The sequence below is a fragment of the Engystomops pustulosus genome, chromosome 7 (genome assembly GCF_040894005.1).
Source record: "Engystomops pustulosus chromosome 7, aEngPut4.maternal, whole genome shotgun sequence".
NCBI lineage: Eukaryota > Metazoa > Chordata > Amphibia > Anura > Leptodactylidae > Engystomops > Engystomops pustulosus.
The window spans coordinates 148,053,842-148,079,324 of record NC_092417.1 but is presented as its reverse complement, the minus strand read 5'-3'; the positions used below and the strand labels follow the sequence as shown (position 1 = coordinate 148,079,324).

The following is a 25,483-nucleotide window of genomic DNA, read 5'->3' as shown; positions in this document are numbered from 1 at the left end:
ATACCAGCTATATTACATGAATATTATATATGTGCTCTCTATTACATTTCCTACAACCTCTATGGAAGAGATTTATCAGCTGTGCCTGAAGCAAAACATTTCTAGTTGCTCAAGGCAACCAATCATAACTCCTCCTTTCATTTTCCCATAGAAGCTTATAAAATGAAAGCTGAGCTCTGATTGGTTTCCATGACAAACTAGAACTAGTGAAGGGAATTCCGGCTCTTCTTAGTGAGCTCGCACTCCTGGCTCCTGAACGGCTCCCTACTAAATATATAATAGGGAGCTGCAGGCCGGTCACACCACTTGTATCGGGTTAAATGGGGAGTGGTGAACCGTTTAAGGGCAGGGTTAAGTGAGCTGTCTCGTTCGCGAACGAGACATTACTAACTACAACAGTTTTGCTTTTAGACACTTCTGATAAATCTCCGCCTGAGAGTTTTCACATGATTCACCTGTAGCTGCTGCCACAAGCTGTATGTGGTTATCTCAGTAACTTCTCAGCCGCACAATACACCATGTGGCTGCCATGTGAAAATGTGGCATTATAAAATGGTGATTTTTCTGTATACTTCAACTGCAGTGTATTCTTTGTATGTTCAATAACATGGATTTGGATCTGCCTATAACAAATCCCAAAGTGGAGATGAAGAATGTGCTGTAAAATTTTATCAGCATCCTCTGGCTGCCAATATAATTTAAAGTTATGATAGAGCACAGAGCAATAATCTTGGGGTCCTCTCAAAGCACAACTCTGCACCAGGTATTAACTGTGCTCCTTAGGGTAATGGCACACAGGGCGTTTTGAATGCGTTTTTGGCGAGTTTTTAAGCAGTCCGTTAAGCGCATGCAATTTTTGAAAACTCATGTGCAACATCCCCCACCGGGGCCTAGCCTTTTCTTGGGGCCTGGAGACAGCTGGGGCCCGCAGTAACTGAGTGGCTGGCGGTTGCGGCCTAGGCACGCTAGTGGGGGTGCTTGGTATGGGGAACCGGAGGGCTGTCCTACAGCCTGGCAGGTGGTGTTGGCAAGAAATGATGAGGGAGAGGCTGCTATAGCAGTTCTCCCTGGGCAACCCTTTGGGGTCTGGAGTATGAGTCCCAGTGTAGTGGATAGGGTGCCCGTGATGGTGACAGCCGTAGTAGCAAGGACCAGACGGAGGCAGACGTTGAACAAAAATAACTTAGTTCTTTATTGGAACCGACAGGAACAGTAGCAACGTACCTTGACAGAATGGTGGAATGCTGGAGATGTAGTTGGAGGGAGCCACAGGATGGATCATCAGCCTGGATGCAAGGGCAGGCTGGGAGGTAGCTATGTCCTGGAAGGATGATTCAGCTTGTCCTGGAGTGCTTCAGAAGGTAGGGTGATACCCCTTTCCTCTAACTAACTCACTCCACTCAGGCAGGGAGCTGAGCTCTCCTGCTCTGGTCTGGTGTGCTGGCTGCACTGACTCTTCTGAGTCTGACTGAGCTCTTCCTCAGCTAACTCTGATCTGAGAGTGAACTCTAGAACTTTACTGACCAGGGGTTTTATTACTCCCACTGGTCAGGTGGTGGCTACTCCTCCAATTGCATCCCAGCTTACAGATACAAGGTATAACACATGTAATATGTGTCATCCAATCACATCACTTCAAGTAATTAACTCCTGCCTTACTCTACCGCTGCAGTGCTCATCTGTGTTATGTAGTTGTTATGTAGTGACATGCTGTGGGGCTGATCAGTCCCTACACAGGCTGCAAGCTACATGGTGGGACGTATTCACAACAACCCCTCTGTTGAATTAAGATAATTGGTCAAACCTGTCAAAAACGGATGCGGTTTCAAAAACGCATGTGTTTTTTTAACAGACTGCTTAAAAACGGGCCAAAAATGCGTTCAAAACGCCATGTGTGCCATCACCCTTAGGGTCTAGAATACCAAGTCCCCCTTCTCCCCCAGCACATATGTCATAATCTGCTCTCTGTATATGGAACAATGTCTTATATGCTGTCTGGGACCTGTGAGCACAAGCTTCACAGACTACAATATGTCTGACAGAACATGCCAGGATTACGGCCACTGTTATTTTGTGACTCATGGCTGTGCAAATGTTTCCAGAGTGTTAATCACCCTGTGTAATAGGTGCTTAGTGTTACCTTCCACAGACCTGGGATACAGCGCTGCCTGGCAGCTATGGGTTTATTATTACATCACCATCCTATTATTCATCTTTTATATCTCTCACTTCATGAAGATTTCGAGGCACCTGACTGGATCCTGACAGGCAGAATAGAGAAGACACTAGACGGCTTCTTTTTTTTTTTTTTGCACTTTTTGGTGCCATTTTTTTGATAGTTTGCACATTGCTTGACATTTTAGTATCAAAAGCTTTGAAAAATGGGGGTGGATATAGAAGTGTCTAAATTTTCCATACAGTTTTAAGAGTCCGTAAATACATCACTAGGTCTAAACTTAGACTAAGGCAACTAACGTGTGCCAACATAGGACCAATTTGTCATGCTTTGTGCAGCGCTGCGTAATCTGTGTGCGCTATATAAATAAAGAATTATTATTATTATAGCCGGGGAGAGAAACGCGTTGCCGCTCTCCATAGAGGAACATTGCGCACAGCACTGTATTTCAGTGAAAGATTGGACATGTCCTATCTCCTGGCTACAGAACTGCGGCACCATACCGCTGTGCACCCATTGCCATGTATGGGGATGTATATACGTCCCCCATACGTTAGTGTGAATGTAGCCTTGTATTGTGATAAATTGTGGTATTCTGTCACTTTCACACGATCAGTATTTGTTCAGTATTTTGGCAAATCCAAAATCCAAAGAGGGTGAGCCAGAGACGGCTATCTCCTATATTCTGTAATATGCCATGTTATGACTACAGCAGTGATTTTATACATGGGATCACATATCCAAAATAAAGACAACCATTTTTAACACTTGTGGATGTTGTACGCTAGATTTAATCTCTCCTTGGTATAAATCTAGGACTGGGCCCATAATGTGGAAGAGATACAGATCTTTCCATTACACCCTTTCTCTGTGTAGATTCCACTTCTGATTTTGGCTTTCAAATACTGATGTAAAATCCTGACCATGTGAAAGGGGCCTAAGGGTCATGAGAACTATACAAGGATTAAAAAATTCTAAATGATTTGGAATTTGTGTGATCATACAGTCACAGTTGATGCAAAATAATAAGTCATGTGACATGGATTTTTGGCTTGTGTTCTATCTCAGAGCTTGATCATTGAGCAATTTATCTAATTGGGCTAAGTTATGTATGAAAAGGAAGTATGAACTGAAATGTGAAAATCAATTTATATTTCAGTGTTGTTACTTAAAGGAAATCTACCATGAAAATCCATCATGATAAACTAAGAATCCTTACTCACAGTTCCAGGCACCGTGACTGTGGTAATCATTTTATATTTGTTATTCACATCCTTCTTCCTTCTAAAGTCAACTTTTAAAATTATGCTCATGAGCCAGAAGGGCTCCTTGGGGTGTAACCTGAGCCCCTAAGTGCTGCAGATTCGCAGGCTGTGTAGGAGCACTTCCCCCTCCCTCTGTGTGCTGAAACGTCCTTTCCTTCTTGGAGATTATGTCAGGCAGCGGTAGGGGGAGACAATGTAACACTTGTGAAGCTACAACATGGTATGGATCCTATTATCATTACCATAATTTTAAAAGTTGATTTTTAGAAAGGAGGATAACAAATATAACATTACCACAGTCACAGTGCCTGGATCTATGAGTAAGTGTCCCTGGTTGTCCCATCTTGCTGGATTTTGATGGTAAATTTCCTTTAAGTGCACTCCGGGTGTTGAGCGGCTGAAGAGCACCTCCCCTCTGCAGGGTGATAAATCTAACAAGCTTCTGGTTACTACAGTAGTCGCTTAAAGCCGAGGGGAGGGGCTGTAGAACAGTTCCATTGAAAGATCTGACAACACAGCAGTGTTAGGACAGTAGCCCAAAGATTCGTTTTTGTGCATTTAAGACATACACAATTTTTTCCCAATGACATGTGCCTTTTCAAGCAGAATATTAAAAAAAAAAGTAATGCTAAAAGGTACCAAAAAGGGCAAATTGCCATCAGATTTTGTAGCATTTAGCTCAAAAGTTGAATTGCAACCAAAATTGTAAAATCTGAACCCATAAGGGTGATGGCACACGTGGCGTTTTGAATGCGTTTTTGGCCCATCTTTAAGCAGTCTGTCAAAAAACGCATGCGTTTTTGACCAGTTTCAATTCAGATAATTGGTCAAACCTGACAAAAACTGATGCGTTTTCAAAAAATGCATTCCTTTTTCAAAGACGCATGCGTTTTTTGACAGACTGCCTAAAAACTTGCCAAAAACGCGTTGAAAACGCCAGGTGTGCCATCACCATATGTGTTAAACTAGAATGATAAATTAACTCCCTAACACATAGGGTGATGGCACACCTGGCGTTTTGAACGCGTTTTTGGCATGTTTTTAAGCAGTCTGTCAAAAAATGCATGCGTTTTTGAAAAACGAAAGCATTTTTTGAAAACGCATCAGTTTTTGACAGGTTTGACCAATTATCTTAATTGAAACGCATGCGTTTTTTGATGGACTGCTTAAAAACGGGCCAAAAACGCGTTCAAAATGCCAGCTGTGCCATCACCCTATGTGTTAAACTAGAATGATAAATTAACTCCCTATTATTTTTAAAGCTATAAGGGTGATCATATGCTGTATTCAGATGAAGCCCGTCCCCCCCATTCGTGGATAAGGGCTACATGGTTGCACGTTTACAATTACTTTTTCTTAGTACCTTTTTATTGAGATATTTTATCCTATTTACCTGAAAGAGGTCTTGGCAGAAAGGAAGAATGGGTGCCTCATGGAATTCGTTAAAGGGCTGTTCTGATCAAAACAAGTTATAACTTGCTGTTTTATGTGACCCCCCCCCCCCCCCCCCCCAATGATAACGGGACTGAGGGGCCATTGTGCTCCAAAAAGCATACAGCAATTTAATAGTTACAGACAAAACTACTTCTGTCAGTGTCATAGACACCCAACTACAGGAGTAGCAGATATAGCAGCTGCTATAGGGCCCACAGTGTCAGGGGGCCCCTGCATCTGGGGTATTGGGCGTGAATATGCTGTATGTCTCTGTATATGCTGTATGTATAAATGGTGTGTATTTACTGTATGTATATATTTTTTAAAATGCTAATTCTGCAATGGGGCCCTGCCTCTCCTAGTTACGCCCCTGCACCCAATGGTGTTGTTGCACATGCTCCACCTGCCGCTCCATTCATTTTGGGTCCAATGGATTTGGGTACTCTTAATCCATTTGGTCCGATCACTGGGACCTCCACCAATCAGCAATTTATCCCCTTTTTCCTATTGATAAGGGATAACTTGGACAAGCCCTTTAAAGGGTTAAGACCAGCTACAAGTGACTATAATAAACCACATGTCCCCATTGCCTGTTATCTCAGCAAACATTTCATATTGTGTGGTTTTCTTGACAAAGTATTAGTGAGGATTATTGATGTTATTTAATAGTTTCCATAGCTATTAATCTGCGGCTCACATCTGTCTCCTTATTACATGTTATATTATACTGTTGTCCACAAGAGGGCGCCAGGGCTCCACTGCTCATCCTGCACAGCTGCTTCACCTCTCCCTGCTACAGCAGATTCCATCTTCACCTCCGCATGACCCTTATATTGGGTTGTATAGTAGTAACCTGTGCATCTGCTGCCAAACTATGAATTAGTACGCTGCTATAAAAATCAATAGCCTTTTTTTAATCTACATTATGTTTTACTAGTCACTTGTTGTCACCAGATTTTGTGCCTGAAACTCCTGATCTTTCAGCTCTTGCATCCTTCACTTGTATCTGGATCTTTTCTGTACCCTAAGTATCCTCAAAATCTACGAAGACCCATGCCAGCACTTTAAGGGTTATTTATAAAAAGCAAATCAATGAAATATCAAAACTCAGATAACAGACATCCACTTGCAGAATCCATTTCCAAAGGTTGAATTCTGCAGGGGTTTTCCATAATGGAGATTGGGATCTATAAGAAGGGACCTTGATCAACAGCAGGGGCGTAACTACATGGATAGCAGCTATAGCAGGTGCTGTGGGGCTTGCAGTGTTGGGGGCCCCGTCATCTGACCTGACACACTAAATAGTGGAGGATGTGCACCATTATATACAGTACATTGTACAGCACAATATGAATATTACATAGATGGGATGTGTATATGGTGTATATGTAGTATATATGTGTATATATATATACGCTATATCTCTGTATATGGCACTGAATGTGTTTATATATAATGTGTATCAGTGTGCACTAGTGTATAAATGTGTGTGACTGTATAAATATGTTTCAGTATACAAATATGTATATTTTCTAAGCAGGAAGGGAGCCTCACATGGCCGCGTGAGTGAGGCTCCATCACATTGCATAGGATGGGAGTCCTTGCATCATACAGAAATATGATGCAGAGACTCCCTATCTGCCAGCCGAACTGCAGTGCCGGTACTGTAAGAATTGTTACACATCGCTGCACATCAAGAAAATATAACTGTGAATCTCCAGGCCCCGCTGTTAGGGGGCGTTCAAACTACAATTTGGTTGCGTTTTCATAACGTACACCTTATTTTTAACACTTGCGTTTACAATACACAGTCTGTACAAGCAATGTTAACACATGTGTTTAGTTAACATACAGTTAATATCACGTTAAAGACACATGTAATAACATCACGTACAACGTCAACAATGTAATTGGGCAAATCACCAAAACGCACCGTGTGAACGCACTCTTAGTAAATAGCGTGCGGCTTCTGCAGACAAATGAATTCCTTCTTGTCGTATAACATGCGGCTCTGTTATAGGGATGCAGCGAGGCCAAGCAATGGCATCTACTGTTACTATAATATTAATAAGAACTGGTTATACCGGGAAATACACGGCCGGGCACAGCCGGTTATGGCCTCATGTGGAATTGCAGCCTCAGTAATGAAGCAGATACTTACACATAACCTTACGCTGACCGCGTCCCTTAAATCAATATCCTAAATTCAGTTTCCTATTAAACATCCCGGAGCAGCGCCTATGATTATTTACCAGCTGTTCTCCCCGGTGCCTTTGACAAATGAACTAAATTATGATTTCCTCGATTTTATAAGCCAATTGGTGCTTTGCTAGTGCAATGTTTTGTAATTGTGTTAACCACAAAGGAGTGATATATGGATCCGAATGGCTTTCCTATCTTTCTCGCGGTCATTCCCAATCTGTTAGCGGCTTCTATATTGGCTCATTTGCTGAATGTAATTGCTCAGCAATGAAAATATACAACAGAAAAAGAAATGATTATCTGTGAGTTATTAAATCCCTCCCTCCGCTGTGTGCACGCCATCTCTACGGCGTCTCACTTTATTATACCACAGCTTTATCCCCAGAATTGGATTAACAAGGTTTTCCTATATTCATGTGTCATGTGTATATTTTCTTTATGTAATATTACCTACAAGAGCATGAAAAACTGATATTTTCTTCTGTTTCTTTTTGCTGATTTGCAACAATGTTGCATCCACATTATATAGTCTATGAGTGATCTGTGAAAAGCGGCGCTGACTAGGAGACTCGCTACTTTTTAACAGATTGGTCGCACAGTCTCAGTAGGTCCCATTGCAGTGAACTCATATGCCGCCATTACAAATGTAGAAAATGTTCCCTAAAATATTCCCTAGTTTATCATGACAACAGCCCCCTCATGGTTATTTTACATAAAACCCCCCTCACCCTCTATGGATTTATTAGTTACAGCCCTCCCTTACCTCTATGATTTCCCTTATGTGGGGGGCCCCCCCAGCAGCTCTGGGCCACGGCACTTGCCCAGGTATGCCCAGTGCTGGTGCCGACCCTATTTGTCGTGTTCTATTGTATAAAGGCCACTATTTCATACACTTCTATAGTCCCATGAAGTGATGTACTTGGCTACTATACTAAGGTATATTCAAAGCATCAGCCAATTACAGAGGCAGGCACAGACATTGCCCCATGCAGGGGCAGTACAGTACTTGTCAGCCATGAAATTCAACGGCTTAGACATTAACATACTATCTAATAGACAGTAGGTTGTGGCTTTACGGTGACATTGGGTCCCCTGTGCAGCTGCCAAGTCTTTATTTGGTTTTCCAATTAAATGCAAAGTAACAGCACATGAGTGATGTCCCAATTGATTTTATTTAGATTCAGTGGAGTCACAAAACAATTTAGGTATCAAAACCCCTTAAGCCCCTTAAAAACTAGTGAGTGTGATGCGTACAACTTGCATCACCTTTGCACATGTCTGGAAAGTCCGTTGTAAACACTGAAAGCCGGAACTGTACTGACACGCTGAATCCAGTTCAAGTTGCTCAGCGTTCCGATCGGACGTTACAGCCAACACAGGCTGCGAGTGTGATGCAAGTTGGACACATCACAACCGCCAGTCAGTAGCAGATTATAATTTGGCGTTTGAGAAGCTGCCTGGGGCCCAAGGTTTCTAGGGGGCCCATGGCCACCTGAACCAATCACCAAGTTTGATACTGGCATGTATACTGATCTCCAGCCATGAAATCCTTATGCTTTCAACACATACTAATACAAGGGTCCTTTCAGGACCTTTGAAGGTCCTCAAACTGCAATTCTACAAAGGTAAAGAATTAAAGTGCACTAACGACTCATACCAAAGTGAATTTTGGCCGTTGACTCAAGGAAGTAGTGACATTCATCACAACTACACTTATTATTTGCTGACCCTGTTCACTTGTCGACCCCATCTGTTGCCAGTGCATACCCAAATACCACATACGGCCTCTTTTGGTTTCCAATTCTTAAAGGGGTCATACCTGGTTAGCAAGTTATTCCTATCGTGTTGATAGGGGATAACAAGCTGATCTATGATTGACCGACTGCTGGGACCACCACAATCCCATGGGTGGTTCGGCAGGACACATACTCAACCTCCGGATTATTTGGGTTCTGTTCTTGTGGTCTCAATAATGGGTGGAGCGGCAGGTTGAACATATGTCCTGCCCCTCCACCCATGTGATTGTAGGGGTCTCAGCAGTCGGACCTTCACCACTCATCCTGTTATGGCCTATCCTGTGGATATCTTTGTACATCCCCTGAAGTCCCTAGATGGATGTGCATTATGTATAGCATCCAGACCCTTTGTAGTACAGTAAATATCAGAGTAATACAGAGCTATTTAGATATTCAGTGTTTGCACACATCTTAGCATCATGTCTGCTTATGTACAGCTGCAGATTAGCACTTCCACATTTATAGCACTGGGTTAGGTGATGCTGACTAATGTGTTTTTTCTGTAGTGTTTAAACCTGTTCAAGCTTAAAGCTACTAAAAACAAAAAAAATCTAAAAGCTTCTATTAAAGCTACTGAGAATCATTAAGTTGGAGGTCTCATACTTAATCAATATAACAAGTTTTTAAGACATATTAAAAGATAATATTCCTTAATATTTCTATTCTTTAGGGCATATTGTTATTGATATAGGCCATGTTTATAGTCAACCAGGTCAACAGTTAAAGAGGACTTGACCACCTTGTCTTTGAACTCCAACTCTTGGCACCCATTATTAGGCATCGTTCCACTGATTTTGGCAACTATCAGTGTCACCAGACAATCTGCTCCAGCCTATGACTACCATATCACTGAAGAGTCTAACTAGCATGGTTTTAGGGTAGTTTTAGTACCCAATATGGTAATTAAGTGTTTTACTGTCAGAGGGGAGGTCCTGGGTGGAGCAGAAGACCTGGCCCTGCCCATCTGACAATAGAGATGCAAATGTAACAGCACCAACAGGAATGATTAGGACCTGGAGAAGGAGGGTCCTGTTCTCATTAATGAGTTGAGTGGTAGAACAAGCATGCGTCCTGCCACTCCATTCAATTCTATTGGAGGGCCGGAAATTGCTGAGCAAAGAACTAGGCTATCTCCTGCGCTCAACAATATCTGATTGCTCACATAGAATTGAATGGAGTGACAGGACAACTGCTCGTCCAGCCTCTCCACCCATTAGTGAGAACAGGACCCCTGGAGATCCAGTTTTCATGAACAGTAGAGGTCCCAACTGTCAGACCATTACAAATCATCTTGTTGTACCCAATCCTCTGGTTGATTGAAGTCCCTCTGGGTGGGGATTGGTTTGTGATCACGAATCCTAACCATACAGAAAGAGGACGGCTAATCTGACCGTTTAACGTACTACCGCCAAGTAAATTGCATCTTGCATTTGTCAGTTTTAAACAGTAAAAAGTGTACTCTGGGAATATGAACTTCTGATTAAAAAAAACCCATGATGCTATAAATAAATTAATAATCACAAAACGGAGCTTAAATAGTTTGCTTTTATGACCCACAAAATGTTATAGGCTTTCTAAAGTAGGCGGAGTAAACTCCAAGATGGCCAACACAGGATACTACATCTCCCATGATCCCTCAGTTCTCGGTAACTCCTCCGCCCTCTCATGCTCTGCTCCCAGTGATGATATAAGAGACAGCCTGCTTCGCCATAGTAATGATATACAACTGCCATCAATGGACGTTATCTCACTGAGATGGGTCTCACCACAACACTGGCCATACTGAATGCACTGCAACCAACCGACTACAGCCAAACATAGTGACGATCACATGACCTGCCCAGGCAGGTGTAGGACACGTGACCAGCGGACATCTTCTGTCCTGTGTCACCTCCACAACATTTTTCTGCTAAAGGATGCTAAATTTTTAACAACTAATTAAATATTAGCTTATGTTTTAATGACCCATTTGGATATGAAATATGCTTATTCCTGGAATACCCCTTTAAGATAATGCAGGAATACCAAACTGATGAAGTGACAAATACATTGCGTTTTAGGCAGTGGTTAAGGGGAAAAGGTCATGAGAAGTTTTCTTTAATATCCACAAGGCTTTCACTCTCAGACGCCATTCACAATCTATTTAAAACTAGCACCAATTCACCGTAAAGCCACATGTAAGCGGAGAGAAGTGATCCTGTGTACAGCGCGTTGGCTTAGCAGGAGTTATCGCTTTGCTTTCAGCCCGGCCTGTCCTCCATCATGTCACAGAAAGATTAAATACACATTGTGCGGCACAATCCTCCTAACACCTCATTAAATAAGAGTTTGATGCATTATCTTATCTGACGTATTAAAGACCCAGGGGAATCCCTTTCAAACATATGACTGAAAAGGAATTAAACAATTAATCCCGCAGCTAGAGAGAGTCTAATGCTCGAAAAGTCCATTCCATTATCTGCTGTAAAGAGACGCTTTCTCCATTCCTCTGCTGCTCGTCTAAGCTGATCTCATAAAGCCCGGACAGACGGACACTCAGCCTTTATTATTTCTCTTCTATGTAAATATGTAAGAACTCAGCCACTGACAACTGATCCCATGCCGAAGAATTATGTAGATATTCTATTCTGCCCATTGTGGGAGACACCGGCTAAGTTACAATGTCAGTGTGAACAGAGTCCTATGACCAATTCACCTGGTGCTCAAACAGTTCTGCGAAGTTCACACTGTTGTGGTTGTTTTGTGAATCACTGAACTCAGCAGGTCCGTTCAATTCAGAGATTCTAGGTTCAGTCCAGTAAATCACAAAAACATATGGAGCAAGTTTGACGCACTAACCGCGTTAAAGCAATACAGATGTTTGAACAATTACTTTCTGAAATGCAATGAATAATAATATAATCATATACAACTGAACCACTTCTTTCTATGGAACAACCTAGTGCGCGTAGCTGTCACTCTCTGCTCACAATCATAGGAGTCTCCCCCTTCCTCCACCTCACTGCCGAGACTCCTGCAGAACGAAATGTGTGACAGACGGATGGACAGGGTGTGCTGTGAAAATAACAGATAACTGATCCGTTTTTTCCCTTTGATTTCAATGGACCTGCAATGGTGTCCCATCGTATCCATTTTTACCTCTTCAATTAGACCTTCCATTATTTTAGCGGATAGTAGGAATAATTAAAAAAAAACTATAAAACATTAAATGTACGGCACAGAGCGTGAAGGGGTTAAAGGACACTTACCATCTCGGATCTACCTATTAAGGTAGATCCGGTGGCAGGTTCCTCTAATAAATGCCATCGTAGACCTTTTTAGGGCTAATCTTTCAGTGCCCGATAAGTTTGGAAAGGTTTTAGTGCCCTAATATGAAAATTGGTGAAAGAGGCTACTGGGGCGTGGAGTGGCCGCGCCGTGTAGCTTCAGCTCTGGCTACTCCACACCCCAGTAGCCTCTTTCACCAATTTGCATATTAGGGCAATAAAACGTTTCCAAACATATCGGGCATTGAAGGATTAGCACGTAAAATGGGCTACGATGGCATTTATTAGAGAAACCTGCCATCTAGGATCTACCCATTTTTAAATTTCAATCCTTTTTTAAACAGAAACTGTGAAACGAAAGCCTAAATGCAGATGGGAACTGGCCCTAATCTGCATCATGTACAGACACTCTTAGTGTTCATATACATGTTAGGGGAAATTTACCAGGACTGGTCATATATCTCGTAGTTTTCTACCATTGTGTTATGCTGCAGATTTACTGAACACAAATGCCAGGCTGAAAATCAGCAGGTAATATACAATGGGGCCTTAGACCTCCTGATGGATCTGGTGGTCAGCTGTGTAAAACTACGCCATGAATTTTAATTTAACCAGATGTCTGGATGGATAAAAAAAACTAAAAACTTTTTTGCTAATAAACAGATACCTTTAACAGATCAGTTTCATTATTTTTTACCATCTGTTTGTTTTAGAAGAAGCCTATTCTTTCTGATAGCTTTAATGGCTGCGGGATTACTGCTAGGGTAAATATTGCCGCCATTCAGCAGCGTGTGCAGATACCCAAATAGTTTTTGGCCTCAATAAAGCCTATAGCTGGAAGAGGCCCCAACCTTTCCTAGTTATGTCCCCCTTCACAAAAGTGTAAATAGCAAAGACTGAAATTGTTGCATGTATGGAGTCCTGTCCTGGACCCAGTGTTTAGTCTTTGATTCATAGATGGACCTCGCCAATTGGTTTCCCCAAAGGCAGTAATTAAATGCATGGCATCATGTACAGATGTTTCCCCAAGCACCAGAACCCCATAACTCTACATACATGTTAAAAGGACACTTTTATTGACTATTTGGAAGAGTTTCAGAAATGCAGTGCACATGTGATACAGAATTAAATTTAATCTAGGCCATAAAGAAGCACCAAAGGCACCCATTATCAGCCAATGGTAAACTGGGCACATTTTAGGACTATAGATGGACCAAATTGGCCCAAGTCTAAACCTTCGACAGGATCTGTATCATCCCCACTGTTTTTGTCCAGGTTGATCTCAGATGAAGCAGATTAGTCAGATTTAATGAAACAAGGTCTAGAGCCTGAAGGAGATCAGATGTATTTATTATAAGGATGTATGGAAACATGAAAGATAGGCCACTGCTTACTAGGACCAAGCTCATCCCTATCATTAGTTGGTGCTTCAGCCGTCTCTGAGAAGGTGCATTGTGTGGTTTGTTCTCAGACGACTGCATCAGAGTCCACTGTGTTATATACACCCCCTGCCCGATTCAGTCCACCCCCTGTCCTACATTCAGGAAATCTATTGTAGCATTGTATCAGAAAGCCTTCTTACTATAAATCTCACATACACCATTATTGATTTAAAAAAAAAAATACCTTTATTAAATACAAAACGAGAAAATGTAGCTACTTCAGATGTATCAGTGATTAGGAATGTCCTGGTTTGCTTCTTCTTGTCACCATCTTTACACTCAGCTGTGGACAGATGATCTTCTCCCACCATTGGAAAGTGTCAGGTACCCCCATGTCCTCTCATTTCTCCAGGGGGGCGTAGTTCAATAGCTTCTCAATCAGATCCACATGAGCAAGAAGCATACGTCGGCAGCAGTACCTCTTCAAACCTAAGGCGTCCAGTGCATCGCTATAAAAAGAACATATAAGAACCTAAAGTGATTGAAAACACAGAGCACATATAATCTACATAACCATAATCAAGATGTTCAGCATAAGAAGCCGGGGCTCCATGTATTCTACACTTTATGGGCCAATCGGCAAGGGATAAGATTGTGGATAAGGCTACGTTGAACAATCAGGATGACTGGATCAATGCCATCACAAGATGTAGAGCAACATGGATACAGAAAAAATTTAACTTTCCTCCCTGTGTACCCCTCTAATTCTTCACAATTGTGCTACTTATTTGTAAAATGTCTCCCTCAATTATCCCCAGGATCTTCATTGTTCTCTAAATAGTACGTTTACATTGTTCTCATTTCTTTAGATGAAGGCACTTTTAAGCTTAAAGGGTTGGCCATTTTACTTCATGTTTTTGTAATGTGTGTGTGTGTAAGTGCAGGGAGCAGGATATTAGGTAATTTACCAATGTACATATATTAAATGTTCTGCTCCGCTTTCTTGATATGTAAAGTGAAGCCTCATGTCATTTACCTCATCATCCAGACATTCCTGTCCATAAAATGGCCACAGATGGAGGGTCATGTGATCTCTATGTGTCCATTAACAATTGCCCTGCCAGGACCTTGAGCTGCCGGAAACATTTAAAGCCTGGTGGTGCGTGGGCGCAGCCATATTGGATTTTATCACCGCCCCCTGTAACGTCATCAGGGGACAGCAATTGGTTACTATGTCAGCCTTGGGTCATACAGCGACCTGAGGCAGTTTTGTTTTACACCATCAATTACAATGTGTGATATGTTCATTGTAATAGAAAATCCCCATAGATTGCCATACTGTAGTAGGGCAGTATATGGTAGGACTAATCAGATAACCTGGGGTTAAAGTGCCCAAAGGGGTCTGCAAAAAATTGTAAAATAAAAATTAAAAAAACCTAGAAATCCAAATTCACACCCTTTTCCCCAGAACTGATACAAATAAACAGCAAAAATCATAAACATGTTAAGTATCACCTCGTCTCAAAATGTCCAATCAAAATATAATAACTGTTATTCCCGGTGTTTAACCCCATAAGGAAAATAGCGCCCAAAGTCGTTTTGAAAAATATAAAAAAATTCAATAAAACGTGATCAAAAGGCCATACAGTTTATTGATATAAGGTAGGTCATCAAAACTTGCAAAAAAAAAAAAAAACTCCACACACAGCTCCGTAAAGTCAGGACATGGAAAATGATTTTTTTCTTTTTTGTACAGGTTTTAATTTTTGTAAATATATGAAAACATAATAAAACCTATATACATGTGGTATCCCCGTGATCCTACTGACCCAAAGAATAAAGGTAACATGTCATTTGGGGTGCATAGTGAAAGACAAAAAATCCAAGCCACAAGAAAAAGGTGCAAATGCATTTTTTCACCACTTTCATAAAGAGATTTTAGATCAATAAGAAATTTCTTAATAGAAGAGAACAAATCAATGATTTCTTATTTTTACCCAAATTTCTTACGGAATCGGAGTGCAAGAATAATTATAAAATGAACACATGGCCTTGCTCTATAGACATGCAGCCTGGCAGTCCTGAATAGAGAGAACTTACCCTTCAGTGTACTCCGCCTGCAGCAGCCCGAGATATGCCTCCCACTTATTTCCCACAATCTTCCCACATGTGAAGCATCTGACAGGGATAATCATTTTGTTGAATTTCTGGAGGGGAAGAAAGAAAGGACATGAAATTGGGTCACAAGCCATGATAAGATCCGGCTAAATAATAACAAATGCTCCGCCGGGACCTCTCGGTGCCCTTGCTCTGGGCTATGGAGTGCTCTGGAGACAAGACTGCTAAAAGATAATAAGCCAGTGTATCAGCTTGTAATGGCGTGATCAATGTGCGGCAGATCGCCGCGCTGCTCTCCATGCTCTATCATTTACTAGCTCTGGCAGTACTGATTGGATTAAGAAGTGAATTCTCCAGAAATGGATATTTTTATATGAGGTTTAAAGGATCAAAGTGAACAATTACAGATACAGCGACACTAGCAGAGAAAAGTCCTAACTACGGAAGGAATGACATAAGTAAAACAATGTGTACTAATGAAAATAAGACGTGATTGGGAATCGGGCCTCCACATTCTTACAACGGAGCAGCGCTAGTTTCACAATTACAGGCGAGGAGATCCCGCAGGATCCAGAAGAGACACAGAGGTATAAGAGGAGCCAGCAGTGGTGGACATTGTGTATGCAGACGATCATAGCCAGGAACATTCCTGCATAGCCAAAAATGAGTGAGATTTTCATCCATTCCAGTTTATTAAAATATTTACCCTTCCTCTCATATGGACACAATGATGTCGAGTGTAATGCATAAAACTTGCAGCATGTTCTGGCTGGAATATCCGGCCTCAACTGAACTCAGCGCTTCAGGTCAGGTCAGGTCGTCCGCTTTAGGGCTGGACGTTGCAGACCGCACACTCTGGACGCATCACACCCGCTAAATATCGTAGGAGTTTAACAAACCGCCCCTTCAACCAGCAGCAAGCATGACACCTACAGGATTAAGCAATGTATCCATAGTCCGTTCACCCGATGCACGCTTTATATGTAATACCTTTGCTAAGCGGTTTGTCAACAGCCTGTGGCCCATAAATGCTTATCAAGTAACACAATCATGAGACCAATAAAGAGTTCGGGAAAAGCCATTTTGTGAATCTTCAAAAACTGTCCAAATGTCATTCTTGTGCCCACCTCTCCCCCCCAAAAAAGGGGAAGGCTAGCAAATTATATCATTAGCTTCTCCCAACCCCTTGAAGGGGATTACCTAGCAAACAATCCACAAATATGGACCGCATGCATAGGATCCTGTGTGTCATACTAATTTTTCCACGTGTCCATAGACTTCTATGTGAAGGCTCGAGATGCAATCACCTACAGGAATAGGACCTGCTCTGAGTTCTCTACATTCTTCACACAGATCATGTGAAGAATAGCACATGGATGAAAGCGTTCATCTGCACAAGGGTTTAGACACACGTACTGTCACCAAATACACCACTTTGTACAATATTTAACTCTAGCAGAAATGGAGCAGAGCAAATAAACTCTAAACATCCCTGGAGAGCTGCTTTGGGGGAAGTTCACATTCCTTCCATTCTCTTAGATGACCTAGGACAGTGGTGGCGAGCCTATGGCACGGGTGCCAGAGGTGGTACTCAAAGCCCTTTCTGTGGGCACCCAAGCCCTCACCCCAACATAAAGTTTGCCAGATATGACTCAAGGCTTCCTCCTGCGGTCCAATACAGCAGAGAAAGTGCCATACTCAGCGCTATTTTTAAGCAACATCCTTGGCTGCCAGGACTACAGGAGGAGCGAAAAGGTGTGGACAGAGATGGATTGTCATCAGAGTTTCTCCTCTGGGTCCCCCCGATTCTTCCTCTTCAGGGGACCCTGGGGGGAAGCTACAATCCAAATTTCTCCATCTTTCTATTGTATTGGTGAACTCAGGACACATACGTTTAAAAACAGGAATACAGCAGGGATCAATAAGTTACTGCTTTAATTGTCATGTTGGATACAAGTGGGTTTTGGTTGTAGCTTGGGCACTCTGTCTCCAAAACGTTTGCTTTTTCCTTCTCACTACCTGAGACCACCAGTCCTTGCCTACAGAATAAGAAAAGGTGACATGAACCCGTGAAGTACCCCCTAGATCACCAGGACATGCATCAGTAGCAGCCACACAAATCTATAATTGGCGCTAAAGTGTCATTTTTGTGAATTCCAGGAAGAGTCTGTAGTATTATGTATCAATAAGTTGCATAGACAGGATGTGTGTAAGAATGTCCAGTGTTTGGACCCTCAATCAATCATGAGAATGGGGGTCCTGTTCAACTAATTAATGGAGAGGAGACTATGCCAGCGATGGTGAACCATTTAGAGGCCAAGTGCCCAAACTGCAGCCAAAGACCCACTTATCACAAAGTTCAACACAGCAATTTAATCAGCAACTTATGGCTCCCTGCTCTGACACAGCATTCAATCGCATTGCCGTCTTTTGGAAACCAATAGAATTGAAAGAAGGAAAGGACATTCAGATTATCATTGTAGCTTCCCTCCCTCGAACAGAAAGAATCATGGGGCAGGAGCTCAAATGATAATCTAGCTCTGTCAAAACCTCTGCACTCCTCCTGCAGTCCCTAAAAGACCAGGAGGTGTTACATTAAAATTGCCCTTAATGCATCATATCTTGGGCTACCCAGGACTGCAGGAAGCCTTGAATCACCCGACCTGTCTGACAAATGCTGTGCTGGGCCAACAGCCTGGGTGCCCACAGAGATGGCTCAGAGTGCCGCCTCTGGCAACCGTGCCATAGGTTCGCCACCACATCTCTATGCCATAGCTGGAGACAGCTGGGCTCTTATTTCGTGCAAAATTGACGACTGTTCGTATATTTAAGGCTACAGGCACACTTAAAGGGAGGCACGCTGGAGATGAAAAGGGGCGAGCGCTGTGCACCCCTGTTCATAAAGTTGTACATAAGGAAAGATAGAACATAAAAAAAAAAAAAAACACAGTAGGTGTCACAGGGGACCTCTGCGTCCCCCAAAGATTAAATAGGCTCCAGAGGGTATTTGTGGATGTTCTGCTGTGTAACATCCTCCCATGTTGTCCCCTGGTCCAAGGAGACAACTCATTAAATGAAGCAGGTCCTGTGATCCCCCCACACCCCTGGAACTTGTGGGTCTTCTCTTCGCCCGATCCCCCATATTCATGGACTACACCAGATCCAGCACCAGACTGTCCTTTTAAAGGGATCCTGTCACCAGCGCCATTGCTTATAAACCACCAAACAAACCTTACCAGCCATGCCTTCATCTAGAAAAATAATATTTTATTCTTGTACAGCGACAAGTCAGGGGGTGGGGAGCTGCAGACAAGCAGGCGGCCATCCTCAATGCCGTCTCATTCAGTAACCCCCGTCTCCTTCCCTTTGTGTAGGGAGAAACACACTGCACATGTGCCATTTTCTAGCGACATCGGCGGCCGGTCTGCCTCGTGCATGTCGCGGCAGCGGATCTAACAGGTACTCTGTGCTGTTGTCGCTAGCAAGCAGAGTTCTTGTTTCGCTGGAAAAACAAAAGTGATCAGGCCAAGAGATTTGCATTACGTGTGAAAACCCCCCAAAAGCTTGCGTATAAACCTATGTTCACACTACAGTTCAAACCTCCATTCCTAACCTCAGTTACAAAAAATATAGAACGGAGGTTTAACGTATTGGTTAAAAACCCTATTGACAATCCTTGTATTTATGTACAATAAGAAAGAACCATGTCAAAAACTTCTCTACCATCCTTATAACTCTCCAAACTCTGATTTCATGCCGATTTTCTTGTGATTCCATTACTATTTGAATCACTGGACCCAATCTCTCATGTTTAGCACTTTCCTTCATTGACTCATTCTTGTTCAGGTCCTACTACTGCTATTGAATGGCTTGGTGGAAGCTGCAGCAATGGCTGCCGCTAGGTCTTATTTTCAGGGGAGGCCTTATGTTTCTAAGCTTGAAAGAAAATTGTACTAGGTCTTATTTTCAGGGGGTGTCCTATTTTCAGGGAAACGCTGCTGCAGTTCACACGCAACGTGTGAACAGGGATGTGATAACTCCGGCTGCTGGGACCCCCCACGAATCCTTAGTGTGACCAGCAGCACTTATTTCTATAACGGGGACACATAATGTGGGGGAGGTCCCAGCACCGGAGTACAGGACAATCCCTACACATCTATAGTATATACATGGCCGCTCACCTCTCCGCCACTTCCCGGCTCACACACGCGACTCTCTCCTTCACCACGTGACTCGCTACGCCCCGCCCTCCTCTAGCGGCGAGTTCTCCGGGTCTCAGCTCCCTCCGCTTAGTGCCGGGCAGCTGTGTAATGGTGGAGCGCCCTCTTGTGTACGGGAGGGGGTACAGCAATAGAAGCGGCGAGCGCTGCTGAGGGAAGATCACAGCGAGAGGACGGAGGAGACAGACAGCAGCAGCAGGTAGTGTCCTGTGTATATACTCTTATTCTCTGTACTGTCAGTGTGAGTGTGAGTGTGAGTGCATGCCTTCTGACTCTGTATCACTAAGCTCAAGCGTAAGTTCCATCCTGCATGAATCAACAAGTTCACACAGAAAGCAGAAGATACTACAGCGTGTATCTAAGCCGCCCCTCAGTGCCTTAGATACATCACAGGAGATGCAGGTGCCGTAGATGCTACACTTTATAGTCTCAGCTGTTGCATCCATTACGTTGTGTTCACACAGTGCGGCTTAGTTACACAGCTTTCTTCTACTGAATATCTCCATGTATTGGGAATGAGAGAAAATTGAGAGAAAACTAATCAGCCAGGTGTGAACATGTCCTTACTATATAACCACAGCCAGGGATCCATATTCCATGTCTGTATACACAGGATCCTATAGATGATACAATGTATTGCCTTTTTATCTAAGTTTTTTCATTTTTCTCATTGTTATCAGATTTATCTATCATATAGATCCTATATTAGGACATGTTATATGAAGTCTTGTGGTGAAAACACCCCTTGCAGCTATTGTCGCACCTCTGGGGTGGGTGATGGTGCTTAGAGGGGTCTTGGACAAGGTGGCGGGTGCAGCAGGTGTCACAATATTGCCTTTATGTTTGTTGAGGTGCTATTTTTCCAAAAAAGTTTCCAAAGTTGTCCAAATATAGGGCGTAATGTGTTTTTAAAGCCAGGATAAAAGACTGTATGCAAATGAGCTTGAGGGGCTCCAGGCTCCATTAACACTTATGAAGCCTGGAGCCCCTCAGGCTCATTTGCATATAGTCCTTCATCCTGGTGATAGATGCCCTTTGAAGGGGCACTCCAGGTTGTCGCTGGTCTGGAAGTTGAAGCGGCGCTCACTGGATCGCTGAAACCTCTTAAAAACATCGGTCCACCCCTTTATCATGGTCTTTATAACAAATGAAAAAAAGTTATTTAGCCGTTTCATCATAAAAGAGGAGAAGTTACTTGTAATGAAATATTGTGTTCATCATACGGTGATCATTCTATACAATTTTTTACTTGTTCTCCATAAATTGAGAACATTTGGTTAGCAATTTATTTATGAATTACCAAGAGAAACAACAGAGGAACAGCACAACGTGGAGTTCTGAGAAAACATGTTTATTATAATTTCAGAACTCCAAAATATTTCTGGAGAGTTGATGATGAAGTTTCCTCTCATGAAAAAATGTAGATTTAACATAAGTACGGCCTTAAAGGGCATCTATCACCAGAATGAAGGAGTGTATGCAAATGAGCCTGAAGGGCTCCAGACTCCATAGATGTTAATGGAGCCTGGAGCCCCTCAGGTTCATTTGCATACAATCCTTCATTCAGGTGGTAGATGACCTTTAAAGGAAATCTGCCATCATGATAAACCAGGGACACTCCTCTTAGATTGGTTATTCATGGTCCCCTTCCTTCTAAAATCAACTTTTTAATTATGCTAATGAGCCTAAAGTGCTACCGGAGGCATTACCAGAGCCTCTCAGTCCTGTTCTTTCAGCACTACCCTCTCTCTGCCTTCTGTAAACTCACACAGTGTGAGAGGGAAGTGTTCCTTGCACAGTGTAACAGCCTGTGAAACTATAGCACAGAGGGGCTCTGGTAACGCATAATTGCAAAAGTAGATTTTAAAAGTCCATGGATAATAATTATAAGAAGATTACAGCAGTCCTAGGGCCTGGATCTATGATAAGTGTCCCTGGTTTATCATGATGGATTTTGGATACCTTAAAAACTTCAGTAAATGTTATAATATCTGCGATATCTGATGCATCAAGGGAGCATTACAATATATTCATCTAGTAAGGTCAGCAGAATCCAGTCATTTCTTTCTCCAAACCCTTAGCACTCAGGAATTTTACTTTATGGTCATTTTTCATAAACAGCATTTTCGGTAAAATTGTCATGGTGATATTTTTTAAGGAAGTTTGAGTAAAAACTTCCTTAAACTGGAAGGAGGAAGAAGAAGTATGAGGATGTATATATATTTGCCTCTGAAAACTGCCTCCAAAGTTGAGGGTTTTTTTCCAACGCCCCCTGGGGGAGATTTATCATACACCGGGGTGTTAGAAGCCCCGCCCCTGTTAGCTGGCGTAGTTTTCCGCAAAAAAAAGTCAATGTTCAAGGTGAATGCTTAGGTAGTCGACCCACTCCTAGACTTCAGTTATTAAATGGGGTTGTACCTAGTAAGGAAGTTATTCTCTATTCACAGGAGAGGGGATCTGGGACCCCCTTCAATCCAGAGATTGGTGGTCCCACTCTCAGTATTGGGTGGAGCGGCGGCTGAGCATGAGAGTGTTCTGATAACGCCAATCACAGTGTTTGGCTATCTCCTGCTCTCCCATTCCTTGTGTAAGTGTTGGAGATAGCCAAGCCAATCACCATCGCTCCCATACTATTGAATGGAGCGGCAGTACACATGATCAACCTGACGCTACACCCATTAGAGAGAATGGGATGCCTGTTTTACAGATATAACTTCCAAATTTGGTACAACCCCTTCAAAGAGGTCCTTTCACCACTTCACACACAAAAATGAACATAATATTATGTAGGGGCCGTTACACAGAATTTTGCACTAGCTCCCACGGTTGCTAAGATATCAGTCCTGGTATCTGATCTATGTCAGAGAGGAGGTGCTGGGGGGGACATGTGTTATGCTTATCTTCTCTGACAAGTAGATGATTATCATAACACACACCCCTCCTCCGCTCCAGATCCTCCTCTCTGACAGTAGAGAGGATTACATGGTCAGATACTGGGACTGATATCTCCTCAAACGTGGGGGCTAGAAAGAAAATTCAAAGTGCCCCTGAATCTGCGTAGCAGCCCCCAAAGTATGACATGCTAATCTCCACCTGTGGTGAAAGGTCCTCTTAAGTTAAGTTCCCAGGGCAATCCTTTTGAAGTTTTGTTTGTCAATTTTGTGGGAGGAGGATTCTTGTTACATTGTGACATCCATTTTTATTCTGGGTAATGTAAAAAACTTGCATTTTGTGAAGCAGAGATGTGTGTAACCTTTATTTTCAGGTGCTGGTCTTGTTGCTGTATTCTTTATCCTTTATAAAAGACATTACAATAGTTTACTGCTATTTCCTAAAAAAAAACAAAACCTTGCCTTAAAATCACGGCATAAGCTGCAACAAGCGCAGCATATGTGAATATAGCCCTAGGGCTCCAATAGGCGTCTGTCTCTTAACACAAGGCAGTTTAAAATTTCTCGTGTGTATTTGTATAAAGGTAGTTTTTAAGAAGTAAAAGGATGTTTAAAGTTCTCCAAATATGTCCCGGAAAGCAGACAAGGTCTACAAGGGGCATAACATGAGGGGGTGCAGGGGCTGCAGTCACAACCAAGAGGCTTAGGGGGCCCATAAGAGGTAACTTTCACATATGATAAGACTAGTATTATAAACCATGCATTATACTTGGGGGCCTGACACAGATTTTGCATTGGGGCTTATCAGCTTCAAGTTATGCCTCTGACTATTTCGAGGCTCCATTAGCTTTTGGCAAAATGGCTGGAAGACTTTGTGTTATGGTTTTCTAATAACATGACGCTTAGCATGATGAAAATATAGGCCATTATAGTCTGTTATGTGGATCCAGCGCTACCCTTGGTTTGCCAAAAACATCCCCATGTCCCCCCCTTAACCTCTGCTGTGGGAGTAGTTACCATTGAGTGGGAGTGTATACAGTAATGTCCAGAAACCGGATAAACACGGACGTCACAGGAAGTATCCATCCATGAGAGTCACCAGAACAGGCAAACTTTACAGAACTTTACAGAAGTTGTTGAGGCTGTGTTCACAAGCAGCGTTTACAAACTCACCGCTAGCATACTGGGGCAGGCCTAGGCGCCATCTCATATGCACTTCTATTGGTTGGTTTGAACAAGTTTTGTCTTAAGGCTGCGGTCACACGTGGCGTTTTGTTTGCGTCTAACACCTGCGTTTTCAAACAGCTGAAGAGATTTGCCTAATTACATTGTGTTGAGTCTACAAAACACAAGCATTAACAAAATGCTAACAAATGTTAACAGCACATATATTAACATCCCGCTAACACATGCGTTTTGTAAACGCTATGTTGACACCAATGTAATTAGGTAAATCTCCTCTTCAGCTATTTGAAAACGCATGAGTTAAACGCAAACAAAACGTAACGTGTGACCATAACCTCATTGCTGGAAGTGTAAGCTGCTATGTTAACATTTTCACAGCTGCTTACTGAAAAAAATGCATCACAAACACTATGGGGCTTATTTACTAAGGGCCTGCGGCGCACTTTCGTTGGATTTTCTGACGGGGATTGCACGGCTGAGACAGGTATTTAACAGGGTATTGTGGCGCGGCTGCGCTGGCTTTCATGCAACAGAAAAGGGGGAGACAGTCCGGCGGACTATCCGACTGATTCGGACAGAGTGCGGGATTTAACATTCAAATTGTGTCGCAAGACAATGCACTAAGGGTGATGTCACACATGGCATTTTTAGGCCGTTTTTAGTTAGTGCGTTTTCAGATTGTAAAAAACGCATCCTTTTTATTTTAAAACGCATGCAGGTTTTGAAAACGCATTTGTTTTGTCCCTTTTTAATTGCGCATATTCAGAAAATCGGACAAAAACGCATGCGTTTTTTACGATCTGAAAATGTACAAACTAAAAACGCCCTAAAATCACCGTGTGTGACATCACCCTTACATGCACCAGGAAGAAGAAGGTGAACTCTGTCGGACCTGAGTGGGGAAGCGACACATGCAGGATATCAGGCGCATGATCGTAGTGAATCGCGGCACAGTGCATTATCGTCAGACAATGCACTTTTTAAGAACTCCGAGGAACAGGTAAGTAAATGTGCCCCTATGTGTTACGACACCCATAAAACTGCATGCATTTCTGGCATGCATTTAGAAACGCATCCAAAAAGTGCCATATGTGAATGCATCCTTTCAAAACTGTCACCAATGTGATTTCTTACTATAGTGTTCAGCCAGCCTGAACTCAGTCCCCTGGCTTCTCTTGTGACCACTCTTTCCTCTAGTACAGCCCTAGCCTCCATGATCTGCATGTGCAGTTCTGAGGAATCGGTAATCATTAGTGGCCTTGGTTAGCTCCACCTTCACCCAACAGTATTAGCCTGGGAGCAGTCAGGGGAAAGTGGTGGCTGTGCACTGCTGGGGCACACAAGGAACATGCAAAGCTAACACCTCTGTTCTGTCAATTATGCCTGTGTGTCAGGAGCCGCACGGACTGTCCTCATTGTCCTGCAAGAACAGGGAAAAGCAATTTTGAAGGAATAAAACTGTCTTTGCAAGCTACTATGATGCATCAGGGTTTTTTTGAAAGAATAAAACTGCCTGTACAAGCATATATGATCCTTGTACATGCATTA

General features: G+C 42.7%; 2 protein-coding genes across 3 annotated transcripts in view; one reads left to right on the top strand and one right to left on the bottom strand.

The window, feature by feature from the left end:
• Positions 1 to 13,752: 13,752 nt before the first annotated feature.
• On the bottom strand, positions 13,753 to 19,977 carry POLR2L (RNA polymerase II, I and III subunit L). The gene is made up of 3 exons (XM_072118173.1): positions 19,821 to 19,977; positions 15,622 to 15,728; positions 13,753 to 14,030 (listed from the first exon to the last, which is right to left on the bottom strand). The coding sequence occupies exons 2-3, from the start codon at positions 15,714 to 15,716 to the stop codon at positions 13,922 to 13,924; spliced, it is 204 nt and encodes a 67-aa protein (XP_071974274.1). The 5' UTR covers positions 15,717 to 15,728; positions 19,821 to 19,977; the 3' UTR covers positions 13,753 to 13,921.
• TSPAN4 (tetraspanin 4) overlaps positions 19,947 to 25,483 on the top strand; it is a 430,281-nt gene continuing 424,744 nt past the window's right edge. For both annotated transcript variants that reach the window (XM_072118168.1, XM_072118169.1), the window contains exon 1: positions 19,947 to 20,058. The gene's annotated coding sequence lies outside the window, so the exon portion shown is untranslated. The remainder of the gene's footprint in view (positions 20,059 to 25,483) is intronic.

What these genes read in the sequence shown, in the direction of transcription:
- POLR2L (XM_072118173.1), bottom strand. Translation starts at nt 15,716, where the DNA reads ATGATTATCCCTGTCAGATGCTTCACATGTGGGAAGATTGTGGGAAAT. An exon ending in CAGGCGGAGTACACTGAAGG is followed by an intron (nt 14,031 to 15,621) that starts GTAAGTTCTCTC and finishes TTCTTTTTATAG; the next exon opens with CGATGCACTGGACGCCTTAG.